The sequence below is a fragment of the Eupeodes corollae genome, chromosome 1 (assembly GCF_945859685.1).
Source record: "Eupeodes corollae chromosome 1, idEupCoro1.1, whole genome shotgun sequence".
NCBI classification, from domain to species: Eukaryota; Metazoa; Arthropoda; class Insecta; order Diptera; family Syrphidae; genus Eupeodes; species Eupeodes corollae.
In genome coordinates this window covers 204,376,029-204,395,854 of record NC_079147.1, presented here as the reverse complement: position 1 = coordinate 204,395,854, position 19,826 = coordinate 204,376,029, and the positions used below count along the sequence as shown (strand labels likewise).

Below are 19,826 nucleotides of genomic sequence, written 5' to 3'. Positions count from 1 at the left end.
TTGCAGATTAAGAAAAATAATATACTAGGCTTGATCTCCAAGACACATTTTTCATATATGAAATTAAATTAACTCTAATATATTTGAAAAATTAAAAAATGTGGTGTACACCCTTTATTGCATGCTGTTTAGATTCCTTGTAGTGGCATCTACTGGAAAAAATTCTAACACAAAATGTATCTGTCCATTTTTTGACAATTCTTTCTTACAAAAAACCCCACTCCAGTCAGTGCAGACAGAAGCAAATACGATGGATACTCCTGTTTTTGTAGAGCTATTTTTCAATAAAACCTAATAAACCAGCACATTTACTTGTCCCCGTTTGTGGTAGCTAAACTATAAACTATTAAATTACGTTGAGAAACCAATTATATAGTACCAGCATAAACGAGGAATACGTCCGTTTTTGGATTTGTTGTATGCTCGGGGTGATGTTCTTTGGAACAAGATTTTCTTATTCAGAACAGAACCATTTCCATCACCCACAATAGTTCCGATATGACGAAGTAAAATCGCTTAAAATAAAAAATCTTCGTTCTAAAACATAACTTTCCAAATTTGCCTAACAAGCTATTTATAAAACCATCTATTTTCCACCATGGAGAACAATACATTGGAAGCAAAATATCGAAAGTTAGCAAGTGAATACTCAAAGGTATATTTTTTTATCTTTTGTTGTTCACATATCGTGTATACGCCCTGTGAATTAACTATACAATTTTATCAACAGCTCAGAGCCCAAGCTAGTGTATTAAAAACAGCAGTTATCGAGGAACAAAACAAGAGTTCCACTTTACGCGAAACTTTACGACAAAAAGAAACATCTCTGCGCCGATCGGAGCATGAAGTAGATAGCTTGGGTTTTCGAAACAAACAATTAGAGCGTCGGGTAGCCTCATTGCAAGAGGACATTGCCTCTAAAGAGAATCGCAAGTCCAATAAGAACCAAAAGACTGATGCTACCAACAATGGTAAGATTAAATCGAGCTCATCGTCCAGTAGTGGTTCCGGTCAACAAGATATAAGTGGTTCTAGATTTTCCGAATACTTCGATAACACTCAAGAGGTTTTAATATTCGAGGAATTGCAAAAGAAAATCCTTGAAAATGCCGAACTTACATCTTTGGTATGAAATGTATTCTTTATTTTTCATTTCAAGATTAGATTATTGTTTCTGTATAGATCGACGACAAAAATCAGGAACTTCAAATGCACTCTGAGCGTATATTTAATTTGGAAAAACAGTTAGAAAAACGAACAACAGAAAATATGGAAATAGAAAGACGACTAAGAAAGGATATCGATTCGTTTCAAGCAAGAATCTCAGAATTGGAAACTAAACTAGTTGAAGCTGCCAGCATGGTATAAAGTTAAAATCTGTCATTTACAAGTTATTCATTTTTTTTTTAAAGATTGGGAGTGAAGATGCGCTAAGCGCATCTGGCAGTGATAACACCCCACTTCACACAACAACCAATTCATCCACAACAAGTGAGGATCGAATTGCCTATTTGGAAAAAGAAGTCTCGCATTGGCGAACCCAGTACGAGATCTCGAGAATTAGCGATTCCCTGCCACTTGAAATGTCCCGTCTGGGCAAAGAGAAACAATACAATGGACCATCTCTAGTGTCGGGTAGTTGCTGCAGTACAGCAGCAACTGGATTGTCTGTGATTGCAGCTAATGCTGCTGCTGGAAGTGATAACAATAAGGGGTAAGTTAATAAACAATAATCAAATAAATACAAAAATATATCAACAATCTTTGCAGTGTGCAAAATGATAACAACTCACCACAAACAACGTCAACGACAACAATCAAGGAACAACTTATTTTCAATAACTTTTCTAAAAAGTTTGAAGATCTCCTTAAGACCAAATGTATGTCAGAATCACGCCTAGCATCATATCAAGTAGAAGCTGATCATTTGCATAACTGTCTGGAAAACTCTACTCAAGAACTCAAAGATAAAGAAACTGAGCTATTGGTTGCAGGACAAACAATACAAACACTCGAAGAAGATTTGGTATATAAATTGCATCCTTATTTTATTTAATGAATTACATTAATTTTAATTATGTATGTTCAGGCAACAACTCGTGTCAACTATGAGGAGCAAATCAGTGTCCTTACAGAGCAAGTAATAAGTCTGAGCGAACAGCTGGCTTCGTGTAAATAAAATTAAAAAGCTTGTCATTATATTATTTTTCTTAAAGTATAAATAAATTTATAATTTTCCTTTTGAATTTAATGTATGCAAAAAATAATAATGTTAAACCAAGGAGTTTTATAGAAAGTTGAAACAAATTGTTGTGCGATATTTAAAATCCAATTTGTTGCTATACTTAAAAAATGGATAACTATAAACAAAATTATATATAAAAATGCGTATTTTCTGAACCAATAATCTGTATGATGAAAAATCGGGTTCCGTTATGGAGGCGTTTTTTCTTTTTGGAGAAAAAATGTATAACTTAAAAAAATAAAACTTTTTATGTGTATTTATTATATTAATAAAATTTTATTAATGTTCATCAAAAAACGTTTCATTACTTAATTTCCTAATTACAAACATACTTAACACATCTCTTCATTTTGCAGAAAACCACAATTCCCTAATCTAATTTGATTGCAAACGAAGCACCACATGAGCAACCCTGTTCGGCTTTTGGATTTGCAATTATTCGAAAGCCCGATCGTATTAACTCGGTGTGATAATCAACAATTGCGCCGGAGCAATATTCAAGAGAAGTCGTATCGATGACGATCTGAGCATTTTCCTTGCCAAACGTTAGATCATCGTCATTCTTTTTATTGTCCAAATCGAATTTGTACTGAAATCCTGAACAACCCCCTCCTTCAACTGTGATTCGAAGAAATGAACCATCTTTACAAATTTCACTAAGTCGTTTATTGCATGCATCACTGAGATCAATTTTTAGAGCTTCCGGTTGTGATTTGGTTTCAGAATAGTTGTTGCCGGCACTGGTTCTGATGTGTCTCGCACAGATTTCTCTAGAATTTGGTAAATTGGTGAAAATAATAATAGTTCACATAAATTATCGATTTACCTCTGAAGTGTTGGTAGAATAATTTTACGTAATATGTTAGCCATCATTTGACTTTATTGTTGACTTTATTACTTTATTATTAATTTAATTGAATTTTGAGTAATCTTTTAATGGATTATGAAATTTGCAAGGAAAACAAATCTTATATTTTTGATGGGTTGTCAAAAACAGATGTTTTGCGGACACCAAGCCCAAAAGGAACAAGAAATTTTGAAGTTTTGCTTGAGGACTGTCAAACTGTTTTGTCTTCAGGTATATTTACACTAGCTATGGTGATTTTTTTTTTACATACAGTGTTTTCTTTCTGTAATCTTTAAATTATCGTGAATGCTACGATTATGTTAAGATTTCTCATATTCCAAAAACTTTATCCAACAAATTATTGTAATATTTTCCACAATATTTATTGGGTTAACCATTTCGTTTTACAAGTTTGTATGAACGTTTAAAAGAAACAATTGTAGATATGATTTGTTCAACTGTTTAATTTCACTTGGTTTCTATGAAATTTTGATTTTAATTATGTTGTTAAATGTCAAATTAATGTGAAATATAAGTTTTCCAAGTTTTTTTTTTCACTTTACCATTCCACTTTCCGAAACAAATAAATGAGATTAGTTTATCTAATCTGTTCCATACAAATTTAGATGGTCGAAGATAAGTTTCTTCGTTTTAATTAGGTTGTCCGCTGTTATATGAATTTCGTTCCTAATTTGTTGACAGGTGCTGTTTAAAAAGAACTTTATTTTTATATTCATGTTCTTGGCGCATCAGTACATACAAAAAAAAAACCTTTTAATAAAAATTCCCAACCATTTCTCTTCACACAAATGGAGTTAATTTTAGGATTTTCTCAACTACATTCTTAGAAGATTCACGGAGTCAAGACCGTAAATGACATGATAGCCCTCCAGACATTTTATAACACCAATGACACTTTAAGAAAACATAGCCTTAACCAAAAAAGATCAGAATTAAATATTAATCAAATCTTTTGTCTACATATTTAAAAACGAAAGCGACTTAACAAAACAGACCATAATTGAAGTTTGAATGACTTTGGAAATTCATTTTTTCCTTTTTTGACACAAATGGAACAAAGTGAATTAAACTGTCACACGTGTTTTTGTTTTTCTTTCTTCATGCAAAAACAAATCTCGAATTTGCATTACGTTCGAAGATTTTTCTTTAAATTTTGTTGATTTCAGTTTATTATTAAAAACAATCAGAATGGCAAGAAGACCAGAGCATTCAGCTCCACCAGAAATCGTAAGAATTCTATATTTTTAGTTTTCCTACGGTACCATAACTTTGTTTTCTTCCTTTAAGTATTACAACGAAGATGAGGCGAAAAAATACTCCAACAAGTGAGTTCATAAATACTTTTAGCTTTTAATTTTGCTTTTTTATGTTTGCACTGATTGAAACTATTTAAAAATCCAGCTCCCGAATTATAGAGATCCAAGTGGAAATGGCTGAACGCGCTGTGGAATTGCTTATGCTGCCTGAAGAAGAGACTTGCCTTGTTCTTGATATTGGATGCGGTTCCGGTTTGTCTGGAAGTGTTCTGGAAGACAACGACCACATGTGGGTTGGGATGGACATATCAGATGCAATGTTAAAAATAGCCGTGGAACGTGAAGTAGAAGGTGACTTAATCCTTACAGATATGGGCCAAGGGGTCCCGTTTAAACCAGGTACTTTCGATGGGGCAATATCAATATCCGCCCTTCAATGGCTCTGCAATGCTGACAAAACATCTCACAAGCCCCACAAAAGACTCTATAAGTTCTTTTCCACTCTATTTTCTGCTTTGACGAGAACTGCCAGAGCTGTATTTCAGTTTTACCCAGAGAACGCCGCTCAAATTGAAATGGTTACGGAACAAGCTATGAAAGCGGGTTTCTTTGGAGGTCTTGTTGTTGACTATCCCAATTCGACCAAGGCAAAAAAATATTTCCTAGTTCTTATGACTGGCGGGGTTGGACCAATGCCAAAAGCCTTAGGTAAATTGTCACGATGCATGTAATTACATTGATATATTAATGAACATTTCTCTTCCAGGAACCGAGGAAGACGAGAAGCGTATAGCTTATACCAAAAAGCGTGAGATGACACGAGATATTCGTGGAAAACCTCCAAAGAAATCCAGAGACTGGATTCTGGCAAAGAAAGAACGCCAACGAAGACAAGGTCGTGATACTCGACCAGATACTAAATACACAGGTCGCAAGAGGAGTGGAAGATTCTGAAGGCATGGTCACTCATGAATATCGTTTTATTTTACATATTACTCTAAGTCTTCACAATTTTGCTAAGGTTTTTCTATAGAATCGGGATTGTTCAATCGTCCTTTTTATTTCTCCTAGGTTTATCGTAGGATGCTTCCATGTTACCAACAATAAAGAATAGAATTACACCAACAACAACACCATATATAACTATTTCGTTTTGAAATCCTATATTCTCTTCTTTTCTAGCGGCTTCCTTGCGTTCGTATTTCTGTTGGGCAGCCTTTTTACGATTCAAAGATTTTCCATAATGTGCTCTTGCCCATTCATCAAAATCATAGATGGGATTGTTGCCTTGAGGGTTAGCTACTTTTGATTTTGTAAATCGTGACTTGTAGAATTTAGTTTGAGGATCATCCTCTTTAACCTCTTCCTCTTGTCTAATATTATCTGCTTGAGCATACTGGGATCCTGCTGTGTGGATTATTCCTACAAGAATACTGCATAAAGAGCAAAGTTATTATGTTGCTATCATTCCTATTTACCTTTATCATATAGTCTCCTCAAGCGGTAGTTACTTAGTACCTCATATGCTTGGGTAATCTCTCGGAACTTCTTTGCAGCCGAATCGCTTCCTTGATTTTTATCCGGGTGGTATATCATAGACAGTTTATAATAAGCTGCTTTGATTTCATTTTGCGTTGACTTCGCAGGTATACCCAGTGCTTCGTAGTAGTCAACAAGCAATGTTGGAGATGTTGATATTGCTCTTTGATTACATGGACCACTGGGATTGGGAGAAACTTCTTTAAGCGTCCAATTTGTGTGAATGCTGTAGAACGAGCGAATTAGTTGATGACACCGCAAGGAAAACATTTTATAGTACTATGATATTCTATATTCTGTATGTAAAATCAAAACTAATAATTATTCATTTTTTGGGTTTCGTTCGTTGCTATTTTGTTATGTCACATTTTTTTGTTGCGAACACTGTTGTCAAAATTGAGAAACAGCTGACCGATGTTTAGGTGGAAACTAGGGGAACAGTGGAATAAACAATGGATACGTACTCTGGGCATTGAAGTATCACATTGCAAAACAAAAGATCATTATTTCCATAACTGAATAGTGTTAACAAATAATATTTTAAGGAAGATATCAACCTATAAGAATATAAACAGATATTCATTATGAAGATGATGTACGAAAGTAGCATTTTAACAAATGAATGGTTCATAAATAGCGTGTTTCTATTATATATAAAATTATTTCAGTTCAAACATTTCTCATTAAATACATCATAGCGGTTCATAAACTTCTATACACGTGACCTAAATGAATTGTTAACAATATATTTTCTTGGAAATACAATTTTCTAAATAGATACATAATTCCTGCTAAAAACAACAAATCGATTTCATTTTTAATCAATTGGTTTTATTAGTCTTTGTGAAATTTAAAGTCGTTGTTTTGCATTTATACATCTTCCAAATTTTGTTAATATCTAATTTTGATAGTCCATCACGCTGGCCCATTTTCGTTGCTGACAAAGTTTTTTTCTGATAAATAAGAATATATTAAAAAAAATCGTTTTGAAAATTTATAGCAAAATTAAAATAACTCACTAGAGGGACTAGAGTTGGTTTAAATAAGTCCATAGCAAAGGCATACGGCGAGTAATGGAGGACACTTTCATAGTCATATTTTGTTTCGAAATTATTTGTTGAATTGGGTGACGACTTTCCAAAATTTCCATACGAATCTGTTGGGATATTTTTCCAATTAATTTCTACATACTCATCTCGATCCTCTCGTGTATGCTCATGATTGAACCCTAAGACGTGCATTAGTTCGTGAATAGCAGTTCCAACTTTGACCAAACACTTTGGGCTCTGAAGATTCAAAATTTGTTTGCCTCCAATTTTTCCAAGGCTGGACCAACAGCCAGTTGGATTTTTTGTTATAGTAACAAAGTCTTTTTCAGTAGAATGCTGAATAAATTGGATGCAAGTAAGATTATGATACGTCTCGAAGGCTGTATTTATCATGGTAAGCTCCTCGGGGTCTTCGTTATATGCATTCAGACAAATCTTTATCAAACTGAGAAATAACCCTTACATGACAATTATATTAACATACCAAAATTTCCTCTCACTTCAATTGGAACAATTCCATTTTTCCATCGAAAATTATGATTTAATAAGCCATTTTTTGACATAGCTGTTGGAATGCGAATATCGCCTTCGAAGTAGTTTCCTAACTCTTCTGGATTAGGTTTTAAATCTGCGTATTTTTCTGATTTCTTAGTTTCACCAAAAATGTAATGAAATTTATTTGATTCGTTATTATCAAATGCTACTTGGTCTGTGGTTCTATTCAATTTGCCCAAGACTGTAGTGAGTGTTATGAAACCGCAAAGTACTATTGGATGTATTGTACCTCTCTTCATGGTTTGTGTCTCTATTTGTTCTTTTATTAGGCTAGATATATTTATTTTCTGGGACTCAAGCACGCCACTTCATTCACTGATAATTAGCAAATTCACTTTTGTGGTTTCTTATCTCAGCACAGTATGTTATTTATATAAGAAAATTTTGTCTGCTTCAACTCGAAAGTTTTGTTGGAATTAATTTAACAGCTCTTATCAGTATGTTAACCTTTTCAATGAAACTTGTTTTATTACCCTTACTTGGAATATTTGGTTTAATTCTTTACAAGGATCCATTATTGGAATTAAGAAATAATTGCAAAAAATTAAGTTTGACGCGAGTTGATATCCATTATTAGAAATATTTTTCATTAAAATAAACATAATATTCCTGAAGCGGCACATATTTAAAACCATAGAGATAATTTTGTTTTTCATTTGTATGAAAGTAAAGGTATATAAATCCATTCTTTTTGTAAAAATCCAAAAGAGAAGAAAAATACACCATGCTTTCGAACCAAAGTAAGCATAATCCAGTTTTATATTTTTTAGCACTCTGAGATTTCTGTATTTTCAGATATATAAACAAAATTTCTCACTTTTGCTGTCAGAAATCTGAGAACAGAATTTTTGTGATTTCGATTTTATATCGCGCAATTCAAAAAGGATGAAAAGGAATACAAAACCAATTTAATTCCTGGATGAAAATGAATAGCGAATTTTGTTTAAATTTCACTCTCCTGCTCTGTCAATGCGTCTGAAAAATTCTCAGAAATCAAGACAAGATAAAGTCTAGTTCAAAGAATTGATTTTCGTAATACACATCTTCAAATGAGTTTTTTTTATAATAAATATATTTTTTAATCAATCAAAAACAAAGTTAGAGGTTTAACTAGAAATGAACATTCGTAGTGTTTGCGAATATTAAAACAGGTTATTTTAACTATTAGTAGTACCCGTGGCATGATGGTTAGTGCGTTGGACTTAGATCTTAGGGCCGAAAGGCATTAGTTTTAATTGTTATAGTTTAACTTAGAGTGTCCGTATGGGACTATTAAGTTAGTTGTAAGTTATGGATAATTAGGCTAGTTTTATGAATTTTTGTCTAGCTTTAAGATAGGTTTAAGAATAAATTAATAAAAATGAATTTAAAAAAAAAAGTGCGTTGGACTGTCATGCAAGGGGTCTTGGGTTCAATCCCTGCCTGTGCCACCTTAATTAAAAAAAAAAAAATAATTTTCGCGGGTACTGCCTCTTGCGAGGAATTGACAAATCCTTCAAGAGTAATTTTTGTCATGAAAAAGTGCTTTTTCAAACTAGCCGTTCGGATTCGGCCTAAAATTGTAGGTTCCTTCCATTCCTGACAACAGCACTCGCACACAGGAATGGTTGCGAGTTGTAAGTCACTAGACCCTGGTTCACAACGGACTGTTGAGCAACCGCATTTTTTTTTTGATTATAACTATTATGTAATATTATCAACAATAGATATTTTGTATTATACTAACGATGGCATGCTCAGAAAATGGAAACACAAATGGTTGTATGTATATTACTTTAAAGTGAAATTGAAGAAATTTAAGAAATACTGTAATCATATTTACATCATTTATTTTTCTTATTTTTACATGACATCTTTGTATTTAAAACTTATAGTACTATCATTGTGGGATTTTATTGAGGCAGCACCTAGCTGCTACGGCAAAATTAGCAATTATAGTTTTGTTTAATTATTTTTTGTATACAAAAACACTAACCCCATCTCTATTCTACGGTAAACGTAAAACAGCTTCATAATGATACTATAGATTTCATATTTAAACGCATTTCTCTGACAATATTAATATTCTGACTTCATTCTGGGAAGAACTAATTTGGCTCAACTTTCCATTACCGCAGCACGAATTTCGACACGCGTTTTTTTTTCATTTGATAGATATGTGCAAATAATTAATCACTAAAGCAATTTTAAAGCGAGGAAACATTTATTTCGATTTTAAATTTGCATACAAAACACGCAAAAATGGTTGATTTTGTCATTTCTTCCCTGTTTTTTGTTCAGTGTTGCCATACTTTCTTTTTTGTTGGCGATTTATATGATTTTAGTGATCAAATGCAAAAAGTACTTTGCATATACCCAAACTCGCACCCACCCCAAATTCCATAGTGATTCCAAGCAGGAGGGTTGCCCTCCCTTACATACCTAGCTGTTAGTACACCGCCGTGCTATCAATTAAAATAAAACATGTTTTAGGCTCGAAAAATGAAATACAAAAAAGTAGGGTTAAGTTCGAAAAAGAAAATATTTTTTCTATGACTTTAAGGTGTTTCCTCGCCTTAATATTTAAAACATGATCTATTGAGACCCCTACCTAACTGTAAACAAAAATCAGAAGGAAATTCGTGCTGCGGTAATGGAAAGTAGCCCCAATTATTTTCTTCAATTTGTAACACACTTGATTCGTGAAGTCGTATATGCCAAAAAGCATTAATTATTCTTTAGACCAATGTACACACCTCTCAAAGTCTTATTTATCAGATTAATTTTCCTCCAGTTTTCAGTAACCTGAAACGCACTCTTAATGAAAACTATCCAAATATCCAAATCCAGCGCATCAAATATCCCATTAGCAGCTGCTTGACGTTTCAAATTGACATTTCTTATTCTTCATCCGTGTTCTGTGCAAAATCGTACTCGACTCTTCAGTTTTCTGATTTGAGTGTTCATAAAAATTTCATAAAATTACTTTAAAAATATAAACAAAAAGTAAATTCTTTTCGTTATTCATTGATTTTCATTGGCAAACGTCTAATTTAAACAATAAGTCTATAAAGAAGTTATGCAGGAGAGTGCTAAACAACAAAAGTTGATGGGCGCTAATCAATTGGAGTTGCTGTCGTCGTTGCAATCGTCGTCTTCATCGTTTCAAAACATATCATGGGAATATCAAAATTACTATCCGATTTGGATGTCATAAGAAATTATCACAAATCTATTCTATCACTGGCTATGTTGACATCAATAGTTGCGGCTTCGGTTCTAGCTTCTCCTTCGAGTCAAGAAGGATCTTCCATTGAACAATTGCCTTTTTGTGGAGAGCAAATTGATAGAACAATTGGACGAAGGTAAATAAGGGTTTTTTTTTATTCAGCCCTTCGAAATACAAATTTCCAAGATTTTCTATAATGTTCTATGGGTGTTCAAGGATTTATTGTATTTGGAAAATGTATTTTTTAGTTAGGTTATTTACAGCTACATAAAGTATTTATTGGTCGGGTTAAAAACATTACGTATGCGTGTTTGTGGTTTAATTGGATATTTTGTTTTTTTATTTTGTATTTTTATTTCTTCTGTTTGCTATGTGATAACACGATTGAAACGCGCAAGCCAACAACTCGGTGACTCAGTTTTCTATCACCTGTTGGGTGTTTACATTCTTCTACTTTCAATTGGTTTGGTTTGTATCTGTTGGCACTTTTACTTTGCGCTCAAGTTTCGTTTTTCTTTTGATCAAGTTTATTCGTGTTCAAGCCTGGTTGGCGGATGAGACGAAGTTGTATATAATGTAAGAATGGAACTTATATGCCCAAGAAAGAAGGACCGCTGAGATTTGTTTAAATGATGCAACCAAAGGAAAGATTTTCTCATGAAATGGAATCCTTGTACCTTTTTATTTTTATTATATTCTTTAAATTTTTATTTTGTTTGTTTCTTTAAACGTTTATGTCGTTTATGTATTATACATTATGAATATATAAGTATTCCTTATTAAAATTAGAGCTAATTTGGTTGCGTTAGAAGCACTAAGCGGAGGGATAAACAGCACTGTAATTGGGGGTCTGGATTTGATTATAAAGTAAAGACTAATATAGGAAAACAAAAAAGCTATATATGTATCAAAGCAAACAACATTCGTAAAGTCCTAGGGAAGTGAACAACAAAGGGATGTAAAAAAAACTTGTTAAGGGCATTGCAAACAAGTCTGTTATAAATTATAGATTATTTCCCTTTTTTAAATCTGATAGCCAGTGCAATCAATATAATATATGACAATCAAAACCTGGATGAGTGCCTAACCGGCATAAGTAATAACCTTAATTTTTAAGAACAAAAAATTTAAGTAGGTACTTTTTCTTAAAAAAACTCATTTTATTATGTGCAATCGAGAGTGTTTCTTATAACAGTCTTACTAGCATAAATGCCTATCAAAACAGGACATTTAAAGCGAGGCATTTATAAGGGTTTAATTGATAAGAAAGAAATTTTCCAAACTTAACTGGATTTCCGTTTTTTTTTATATATAAAGTAGCCGTTTAAATAATGTATGTATTCAAAAAATTAAACTTCAATAGTTTTGAATGATACTTGATTAAAAAAAAACCTAAAGGCAGATGAAGAAACAATGCACAGAAAAGTATAGGTCCTATTGTGTTTAGAGTCCAAAACCGAAAAGATTAGCAGAAATCGAAAAACATAGCAGAATTTTTGATAAGCGGTAGCTTGTCTTAGACGAAAAGGCAATTTTCTTCTTTCAATGATATGGAAGAATAATATAAATTAATATCTTATATTAAGAAATGATGGCTTTACTAAAATCAGACGCTCAAGAAATTTTAAATTTGATTCCCAACACACGTAAAAGACAGTTAGGATATTGGTGGAACCAGCGTGATCTTAGGTTAGTTTTTTTAAGCTTCTAAAACTTGGACAATTTATTTGAAAAATATTTGCTGTGGACTAAATCTGGGTTCTAAACTTAGGAATGATGCCTTTTTACGCAAGATAATGAACCGACGTATTCCTACAAGTTATAAAAACAATATCTCCATAATACTATATTTTAAATAGAGGGTTGATCAAAGTTATTTGATTAAAAAAAAGGAAAAATCTGTTGAGTGAACTTAAAAGAAACTCCGGGGCCAAAATTAAGAACGTTTAAGAAACAATAGTATTTGACATTTGCTATTTTTCCAAAATTTCCAAACACAATATATGTATGTCATTTATAAAAGTGTGCATACAAATATTACATATTAAATAATAAATATTTTTAATTAATGAACCTAGGTACATACGCAAATTCTAATGAACTTTTAAAAATTTCGAAAGTTTCTTATAGAAAATTATTATTTTTCACATAAAACAAAACAAATAGTTTTAGACCAATTTAACATGTAAAATTAGGTAGTTAGCGATAGTAACTCCAATTTAATTAAAGAAGCTTTATAGCTTTAAGTTAATCAAAGTATCGTCATAAGGACATCCGTTATAATTTTATGAAAGAACTGACAGTTATAAAATGGGGGTAGGTAGGTTCATTGACTTAACCAGCATTATCCTAAATTTAAAAATAAACAAGCTCTATCATCAATCAATAGTAAGAATAAACTCCAAAAACTCACCACGCATTATATTATTAAAAATACTTGCCTTCTTATCATAATTGCAAGGCTATCTTGAATATTCTTCAATTCATTTTGGTAGGTTGGTATACATACAGTGCTGATAAAAACATTCCGAATTTCATGTGCACATTCCAATATTGATTTTTTTTTTCTTAAGTTTGTATTAAGTTATTTACTAATTAAGACAATTGGAATGATCATAATTCATCTTAATGTAATCAAATCTATGTTTTAGCGTCAATATTTGAGGTATACCTATATATATTAAATATTATCCTCCTGAAAGCGCACAATAAAGTAATTTCTTTATTAAAAATTCTAGATCAAAATTGAACCAAATTTTAGCTGAATAGCAGGGAATACGTTTGCTGATTTCATAAAGGAGGAGTCTACTTATAGAGCAATGTTTAAGTTATGTACTTGTTTATAAGAAAAATATTTGGAGTGTTTCTAACAGCACTGTACCTATGTCTATTTTTATAATATTGTACTTTTCAAACATGACAACTTTCCTAATTTACAATTCTTTTATAATGTACCTACATATATCTTATCAGTCGTCGTCGTATTTTAGAATTACTCACTGTTAAATCATAAATACATAGGAATTTACAAATTTTCGTACAAACTAGCTTTCTATTAAATTTATACTAATATTATCTTTTCTTTACTCTTAGGCTTTTATATATAACAACACTTGATGGTACACTATCAGCTCTCGATATCACCAAAGGCGGAAAAGTTCGATGGAGTGTGCCCACCGGACCAGGACCTTTAATCTCATCGAGTATTCATCGCTTAGAATTGACTAACAATGGACAATTTGTCCGAATGATTCCTTCTCTAAGTGGAGGCATTTATAAGTTTGATGGCGATTCTATTGACCCTATTCCTATAACAACAGAAAATCTTTTAAGTTCGTCCTTTAAGTTTTCCGATGATTTGGTTATTTCGGGAGGTAAAGAGACACGTTCATATGGAGTCTCAGCTCGTACAGGCCAATTGCTATACGAATGTTCGATGAATGGCTGTGTAAATAATACAGATTCAGATTCCATGAAAAATGGAGGCAAAGATGATTCAATAAAAACACCGAATCCTGAGACTGATCTTCTGGCCGAACATGATTCTCTTCTGGATGATGTGATTGTAGTGCGACGACAAACTCAGACCGTCCGGGCAGTGGAATCACGAACCGGTGTAGAGCGTTGGAACTTTAGTGTCGGACAGCATGAGTTGGATATGCTCAAGAGTGCCGAATGTCACGATCGACAATTTAGTGAACTTGATATGGCTGTTTTGGATTTGGAAGTTAAAGTTATAGTCCCAGAAGGCATTGTGTGTGCTTATAGCAAATCAAATCCAGGGAATCTTTTATGGAAACATAAAGTCGGTTAATGAAAATAGTGTAAACAAATTTGAACTTATTATTTTATATTTATATTACAGTTTGAACATCCGATTGTAAGTGGTTGGCAAATTGGCTCCAATGATATGTTACAATCAATTGACTTCTTTGGATCTGCACAATGGCTTTGGAATTCTGATGGTAAAGAATTTGATCCACCTGCTTCCATGCATCCGTCAATTTATATTGGAATGTACCAGAAACAATTATACATACAGGTTAGTTTTTGAAATAAGTTAGTTCTCAGTCATTCTCAGTTTAAAGCATTCTTGTTTCCAGGAATCCGTTAGTCTTCGCAATGAAATTTTCGATAAATCAAATCTATTTAATCATCTCATGAATAATGAATCAAAGCTACCGAAAATTCCTTGGAAACCTATAGCAGCAAGTAGCAATTCGTTGATTATTTTCAATGATAACAGTGCTATAGCTATCGAAAATGAAAAAGAAGAACAAGATTCATTAACTACAACTACTGGCAAAGAATTGGTTCCATATGATGTGGACAACACTGCAGTTTCAGCACAATCAGTTCTTTATGCATCTGAATATGTTAACGGAAATGGTTTCTATCTTTTTGTCCAGGATGAATCATTAAATCAAACCAACAATTCTATATGTAACACAAGTTCCCAAACAACTCCAGTTACTTCTACACCAAACACTTCTTTGTCAGGACAAAACAATGTCTCAGTAGTCGATGAGTTTGGATTCAGTTTCGATGATGTTGATGCTCCTGTTAAAGTGGTCATAATATCTCTTTGGTTCTGGTGGAAGGAAATTGCTATGATTGTATTTACCACAGCTGTGTTAGTTAATTTCTTGCTGGGACCTCGACAACGTCCAGAAAGGGAAATTGTGGTAATCGAGCGTCATATTCCTGTCCCGACTGCAACTGAGGCCATTGAAATGCCAATTACAAGATCAGCTGCCAATTTTTCTGGTCAACGATCGTTTTCCGAATCGACAACACACTCAGGAGATCACTTTTCTTCTCGTTTCCAAGCTGATTTTGACTTGGAACGATGTCTTGGTCGGGGTGGCTTTGGAGTTGTGTTTGAAGCGAAAAATAAACTCGATGACTGCAGATATGCCATTAAAAGAATAACACTACCAAATAAGAAGGAATCTAGGGAACGAGTAATGCGTGAAGTCAAAACACTAGCCAATTGTGAACATCACAATATTGTGCGATACTTCCAGGCCTGGGTTGAAACACCTCCGCCAGGATGGCAAGAAGAGGAAGACAGCAGGTGGTTAGCTAAAGGAATGTCCCATTCAATTGAAATTGAAACTCCTGATGGAACAACACTGCCACCATTTGATGGCACATCAGTCAACAATAACATTTCTACCAAAGATAAAAAGAAACATTTAGAATCATGGATCTCGAGTGTAAACACAAAATGCAGTGGCATAATAAATGGACGAACAGAAGATGATAGCAGCTTCTTTGATGAAGAAAACGAAATAATAGATGAAGGAAGCGAAAATGAAGACGATTCGTGCATTGTCTTTCGCTCAGAGAGTCAGTCCATGGCAATGAGAGAAGAACAAGCTTGTAGTGATTCGATTGCCATAGATATCCATTCACATAAGTCATTGTTTCAGAAAACCAACGGGAGAGTACGTGATCTTGATTGCAGCAATTTATCTGATTCTTTTCAAATTGAGTTTGTTCATTCAGCAAATGGCGAAACCAATGGTGATCAAACGGAGCCAAATATTCCAGAAGATGAAAACTCTTTAAGGAAACGCAAGAGTAGTCTTTCTTTGGATTTCAATGGCCGCTCAAAAGCTTTAGTGAATGCTAAAAATGTGCCATATTCTTCGTCAAAAATACAAACTAAAGTTTTTCTGTACATTCAAATGCAACTTTGTCGCAAAGATAGTCTACGTGATTGGTTGCGAGAAAACACATCCGAAGCACGAGAATTGCAAATAAGGCCTATATTTGAGCAGATTGTAGACGCAGTAGATTACGTTCATTTAAAGGGATTGATTCATCGCGACTTGAAGCCTAGCAATATCTTTTTTTCACAAGATGGGCAAATTAAGATAGGAGATTTTGGTCTGGTGACCGATATGTCAGAAATACCCAACTTAATTACACCTTGCGGCGATGGGACAGGGTTGCCACAATGCGCCAAACATACTCAACAAGTTGGTACCCACTTGTATATGTCACCAGAGCAACTAAAAGGACAGCACTATGACTACAAAGTGGATATCTATTCGTTGGGGTTGATTTTCTTCGAGTTGTTGGTTTATTTTTCAACAGAAATGGAACGAATTGTCACTTTGCGGGATCTAAGAGATGGCAAATTCCCGCCTACATTTTCAAATAAATTTCCCATTCAGTATGAATTGCTAAAGTTGATGCTTTCATCTGTGCCAGCAAAGAGACCGCCAACTGATCAGCTAAAGAGTCAATTAAGCCAAATGATGTGGAACGGCGGCAGTGATCCAACTGGATTCCTAAGGCAAAATAAACCGATCGAGTGATAATGAAAAATAATGAAAAACAGTAAACAAATCTATTCAGACAAGAAATCAAGAGAATGCGATACATCTTCAAGATCTATTTATCTGTTGATGAAAAGAGCCAATTCTACCTTTAAAACAGGATAATATGAAAATACAAGTTTTATTATCAGATTCTTAAGTGTTCTCTCTCATGTTGTCTCAGTTTTATAGCCAGTTAGTTATAATATAGCAAATTAAAAAGTGAGAAGCATTTTATCCTATAGGCTTGTAAACTTTTTAGATAAGCCATATAGAAAAAACCTTAATTCGAAGTCAGTTACGCGTTTTATGGTTTGATTGAGCAAAAACAGCTAGGACATGTGTTTTTTTCTCCAAAAGAAAAAAAAATGACTGCTAGGGCACGCATGCCGCTTATTGAAAAAAATTTAACTTTTTTCGCATGGTGCCTTACCAAGTATTGAGTACTGGGACTTTTACTTAAGTTTTGTTTATATCGTATCTTTTGTTTCATCATTTATTTAATTCGTTTTATTCATATCGAAGTCCCAAAACTATTTACCTTATTATTTATCTTTGTGTACATGTATTAAAAATATTCATTTTTTTAAATGAAAACAGGAAGAGAGAGAGAGATAAAAGAAAAAACACGAAATTCTTCAAGACTATTTTATAAGCAATAAATAATAACTGAACGAAATATATATTTATAAGTTTTTAGTTATAAGGAAGAAAAACAATAAACAAACCACATAGATTAACGTATTGGTTTTTATTTTAATTATTAAAATGATGTGGTTAAAAAGACAAAGATAAAATTATACTAATGAAAGACAAACACAAAATTACACATATAGCTGTGAGATTAAAAAATATTACCTTTGAAATACCTAAATAAACGTTGTTTTTAATTAAAAAGGTACTTTTTTAAAAATTTTAGGAATTTGCTTTTCAAATACAAAGCAAAAGAGTAGAAGAGGACTCCCGTTAAATGATGTGAAATATAATTATATTATTTTTTTAAGTGGCGCAACAACTAGGGCCTAGTGACTTATAACTCTCATCCATTCCTGTGTGCAAGTTATGTTTTCAGGGATGGAGGGGACCTACAGTTTAAAGCCGAATCCGAACGGCTTATTTGAGAAAGCACTTTTCATGACAAGAATTAGTCTCGGAGAATTTGTCCATTATTGTTAATTATTCGCAAGAGGCAGTACTCGTGAAAACAAAACTTTAGATGGCTCAGGCAGGGATCAAACCCAACACCTCAGACATGACAGTCCAACGCACTAACCATCACTCCAAAATAAATTCCAATATGATCATAGCTCTACCTCCCGTTACTCGCACCCTGTTAAATTCGCGGTACAGAGCTAATAAAGGCCTTAATCCCTATCATAAGACTTAATTAATTTTTTATTTAGACGTTAAACCCTACCTTTTACACCCTATTGGTATTATAACTGTTTTTAACGAAAACAAAAATTAATACCTATTTATTTTTCTTTACATTCATATTAGTTGGATTCTTAAATGGCGATGCACCAAATCCATTAGAATTAGAAGAAATTATATAAGTCCAAAACTCTTGCTTGAAACAGCAGAATTTCTAACAACATCTATCAAATTCCACATCCTTTTAGAACTTTCGCTTATCACATTTGCGTGAATTTTAAGTATGATAAATTGTAAATTCAAAGCTGCAGCGAAAGATCTAACTCAGTTTCAATTTCCACAGTGACAGCTCCTAGATTATCAGTATTATTAAATTTGCATAGGGAGTTATTGTAATTGGTTCGATTCGTCAAATTGAAAATTTTGACATTTCTCGACGCCAAAGATTTTAAGATAGATGTCAGAGCGTGCGTGTGAACATATGTACGTTTGGGAAGCTTTTTTCATCGTCAATATCTCAAGAACCAGTAGAGATATCGACTTCAAGTAAATGTTGTTTTACACATAATAACACAGAAAAATGGATAAAGGACTTTTTATTTATTTTTCTTTACATCCAGATAAGTTGGATTCTTGAATGGCGATGCACCAAATCCAGTAGAATTAGAAGAAATTATATAAGTCCAAAACTCTTGCTTGAAACAGCAGAATTTCTAACAACATCTATCAAATTCCAGATCCTTTTAGAACTTTCGCTATCACATTTGCGTGAATTTTAAGTATGATAAATTGTAAATTCAAAGCAGCAGCGAAAAGATCTAACTCAGTTTCAATTTCCACAGTGACAGCTCCTAGATTATCAGTATTATTAAATTTTCATAGGTAGTTATTGTAATTGGTTCGATTCGTCAAATTGAAAATTTTGACATTTCTCGACGCCAAAGATTTTAAGATAGATGTCAGAGTGTGCGTGTGAACATACGTTTGGGAAGCTTTTCTCATCGTCAATATCTCAAGAACCAGTTGAGATATCGACTTCAAACAAATGTTGTTTTACACATAATAACACAGAAAAATGAATAAAGGACTTTCAAAGAAATTGGGTAGGTGGTTTGAATCAAAATATCTTATAAACTAGTAACGCTAACGGCTTCAATTGAATTGTGTTTTATAAAATGTGACGCGATACCAAAAATTAAAAAAAAAAAACAATAAATAAATAATTCAATTAACGGTTTTTTGTTTAATAAATTAGAAAACTAAACAAAAAAATATAAAAAGTTATTGTTATAGTTAGAAATTATTTCAGAGATCTTATCTGTATTTTCTTATATAAGAAATAAAAACTTAAAAATATTACTACAATTGGTAAAAATTGATTTCGACTTAAAATCTGGGGAACA

At 32.9% G+C, this 19,826-nt stretch overlaps 6 protein-coding genes across 6 annotated transcripts; 3 read left to right on the top strand and 3 right to left on the bottom strand.

Moving 5' to 3' along the window:
* Nucleotides 1–213: 213 nt before the first annotated feature.
* On the top strand, nucleotides 214–2,251 carry LOC129938504 (protein phosphatase 1 regulatory subunit 21). The gene is made up of 6 exons (XM_056046116.1): nucleotides 214–655; nucleotides 731–1,126; nucleotides 1,183–1,362; nucleotides 1,413–1,714; nucleotides 1,771–2,026; nucleotides 2,090–2,251. Exons 1-6 carry the CDS (start codon nucleotides 599–601, stop codon nucleotides 2,177–2,179), a joined length of 1,281 nt encoding a protein of 426 aa, XP_055902091.1. The 5' UTR covers nucleotides 214–598; the 3' UTR covers nucleotides 2,180–2,251.
* Nucleotides 2,252–2,489: 238 nt separating this feature from the next.
* LOC129938507 (iron-sulfur cluster assembly 2 homolog, mitochondrial) lies at nucleotides 2,490–3,307 on the bottom strand. Its single transcript, XM_056046119.1, has 2 exons — nucleotides 3,072–3,307; nucleotides 2,490–3,015 (listed from the first exon to the last, which is right to left on the bottom strand). Exons 1-2 carry the CDS (start codon nucleotides 3,116–3,118, stop codon nucleotides 2,616–2,618), a joined length of 447 nt encoding a protein of 148 aa, XP_055902094.1. The 5' UTR covers nucleotides 3,119–3,307; the 3' UTR covers nucleotides 2,490–2,615.
* Nucleotides 3,308–4,181: 874 nt separating this feature from the next.
* Nucleotides 4,182–5,512, top strand: LOC129938505 (probable 18S rRNA (guanine-N(7))-methyltransferase). The gene is made up of 4 exons (XM_056046117.1): nucleotides 4,182–4,340; nucleotides 4,401–4,438; nucleotides 4,515–5,077; nucleotides 5,136–5,512. The coding sequence occupies exons 1-4, from the start codon at nucleotides 4,302–4,304 to the stop codon at nucleotides 5,321–5,323; spliced, it is 828 nt and encodes a 275-aa protein (XP_055902092.1). The 5' UTR covers nucleotides 4,182–4,301; the 3' UTR covers nucleotides 5,324–5,512.
* On the bottom strand, nucleotides 5,332–6,302 carry LOC129938506 (dnaJ homolog subfamily C member 30, mitochondrial-like). Its single transcript, XM_056046118.1, has 2 exons — nucleotides 5,848–6,302; nucleotides 5,332–5,791 (listed from the first exon to the last, which is right to left on the bottom strand). Exons 1-2 carry the CDS (start codon nucleotides 6,176–6,178, stop codon nucleotides 5,415–5,417), a joined length of 708 nt encoding a protein of 235 aa, XP_055902093.1. The 5' UTR covers nucleotides 6,179–6,302; the 3' UTR covers nucleotides 5,332–5,414.
* Nucleotides 6,303–6,716: 414 nt separating this feature from the next.
* On the bottom strand, nucleotides 6,717–7,996 carry LOC129942544 (hatching enzyme 1.2-like). The gene is made up of 3 exons (XM_056051537.1): nucleotides 7,442–7,996; nucleotides 6,928–7,367; nucleotides 6,717–6,861 (listed from the first exon to the last, which is right to left on the bottom strand). The coding sequence occupies exons 1-3, from the start codon at nucleotides 7,749–7,751 to the stop codon at nucleotides 6,730–6,732; spliced, it is 882 nt and encodes a 293-aa protein (XP_055907512.1). The 5' UTR covers nucleotides 7,752–7,996; the 3' UTR covers nucleotides 6,717–6,729.
* Nucleotides 7,997–10,401: 2,405 nt separating this feature from the next.
* Nucleotides 10,402–17,789, top strand: LOC129943210 (eukaryotic translation initiation factor 2-alpha kinase). The gene is made up of 4 exons (XM_056052498.1): nucleotides 10,402–10,856; nucleotides 13,814–14,525; nucleotides 14,586–14,762; nucleotides 14,824–17,789. Exons 1-4 carry the CDS (start codon nucleotides 10,669–10,671, stop codon nucleotides 17,047–17,049), a joined length of 3,303 nt encoding a protein of 1,100 aa, XP_055908473.1. The 5' UTR covers nucleotides 10,402–10,668; the 3' UTR covers nucleotides 17,050–17,789.
* The last annotated feature ends 2,037 nt before the right edge of the window (nucleotides 17,790–19,826 follow it).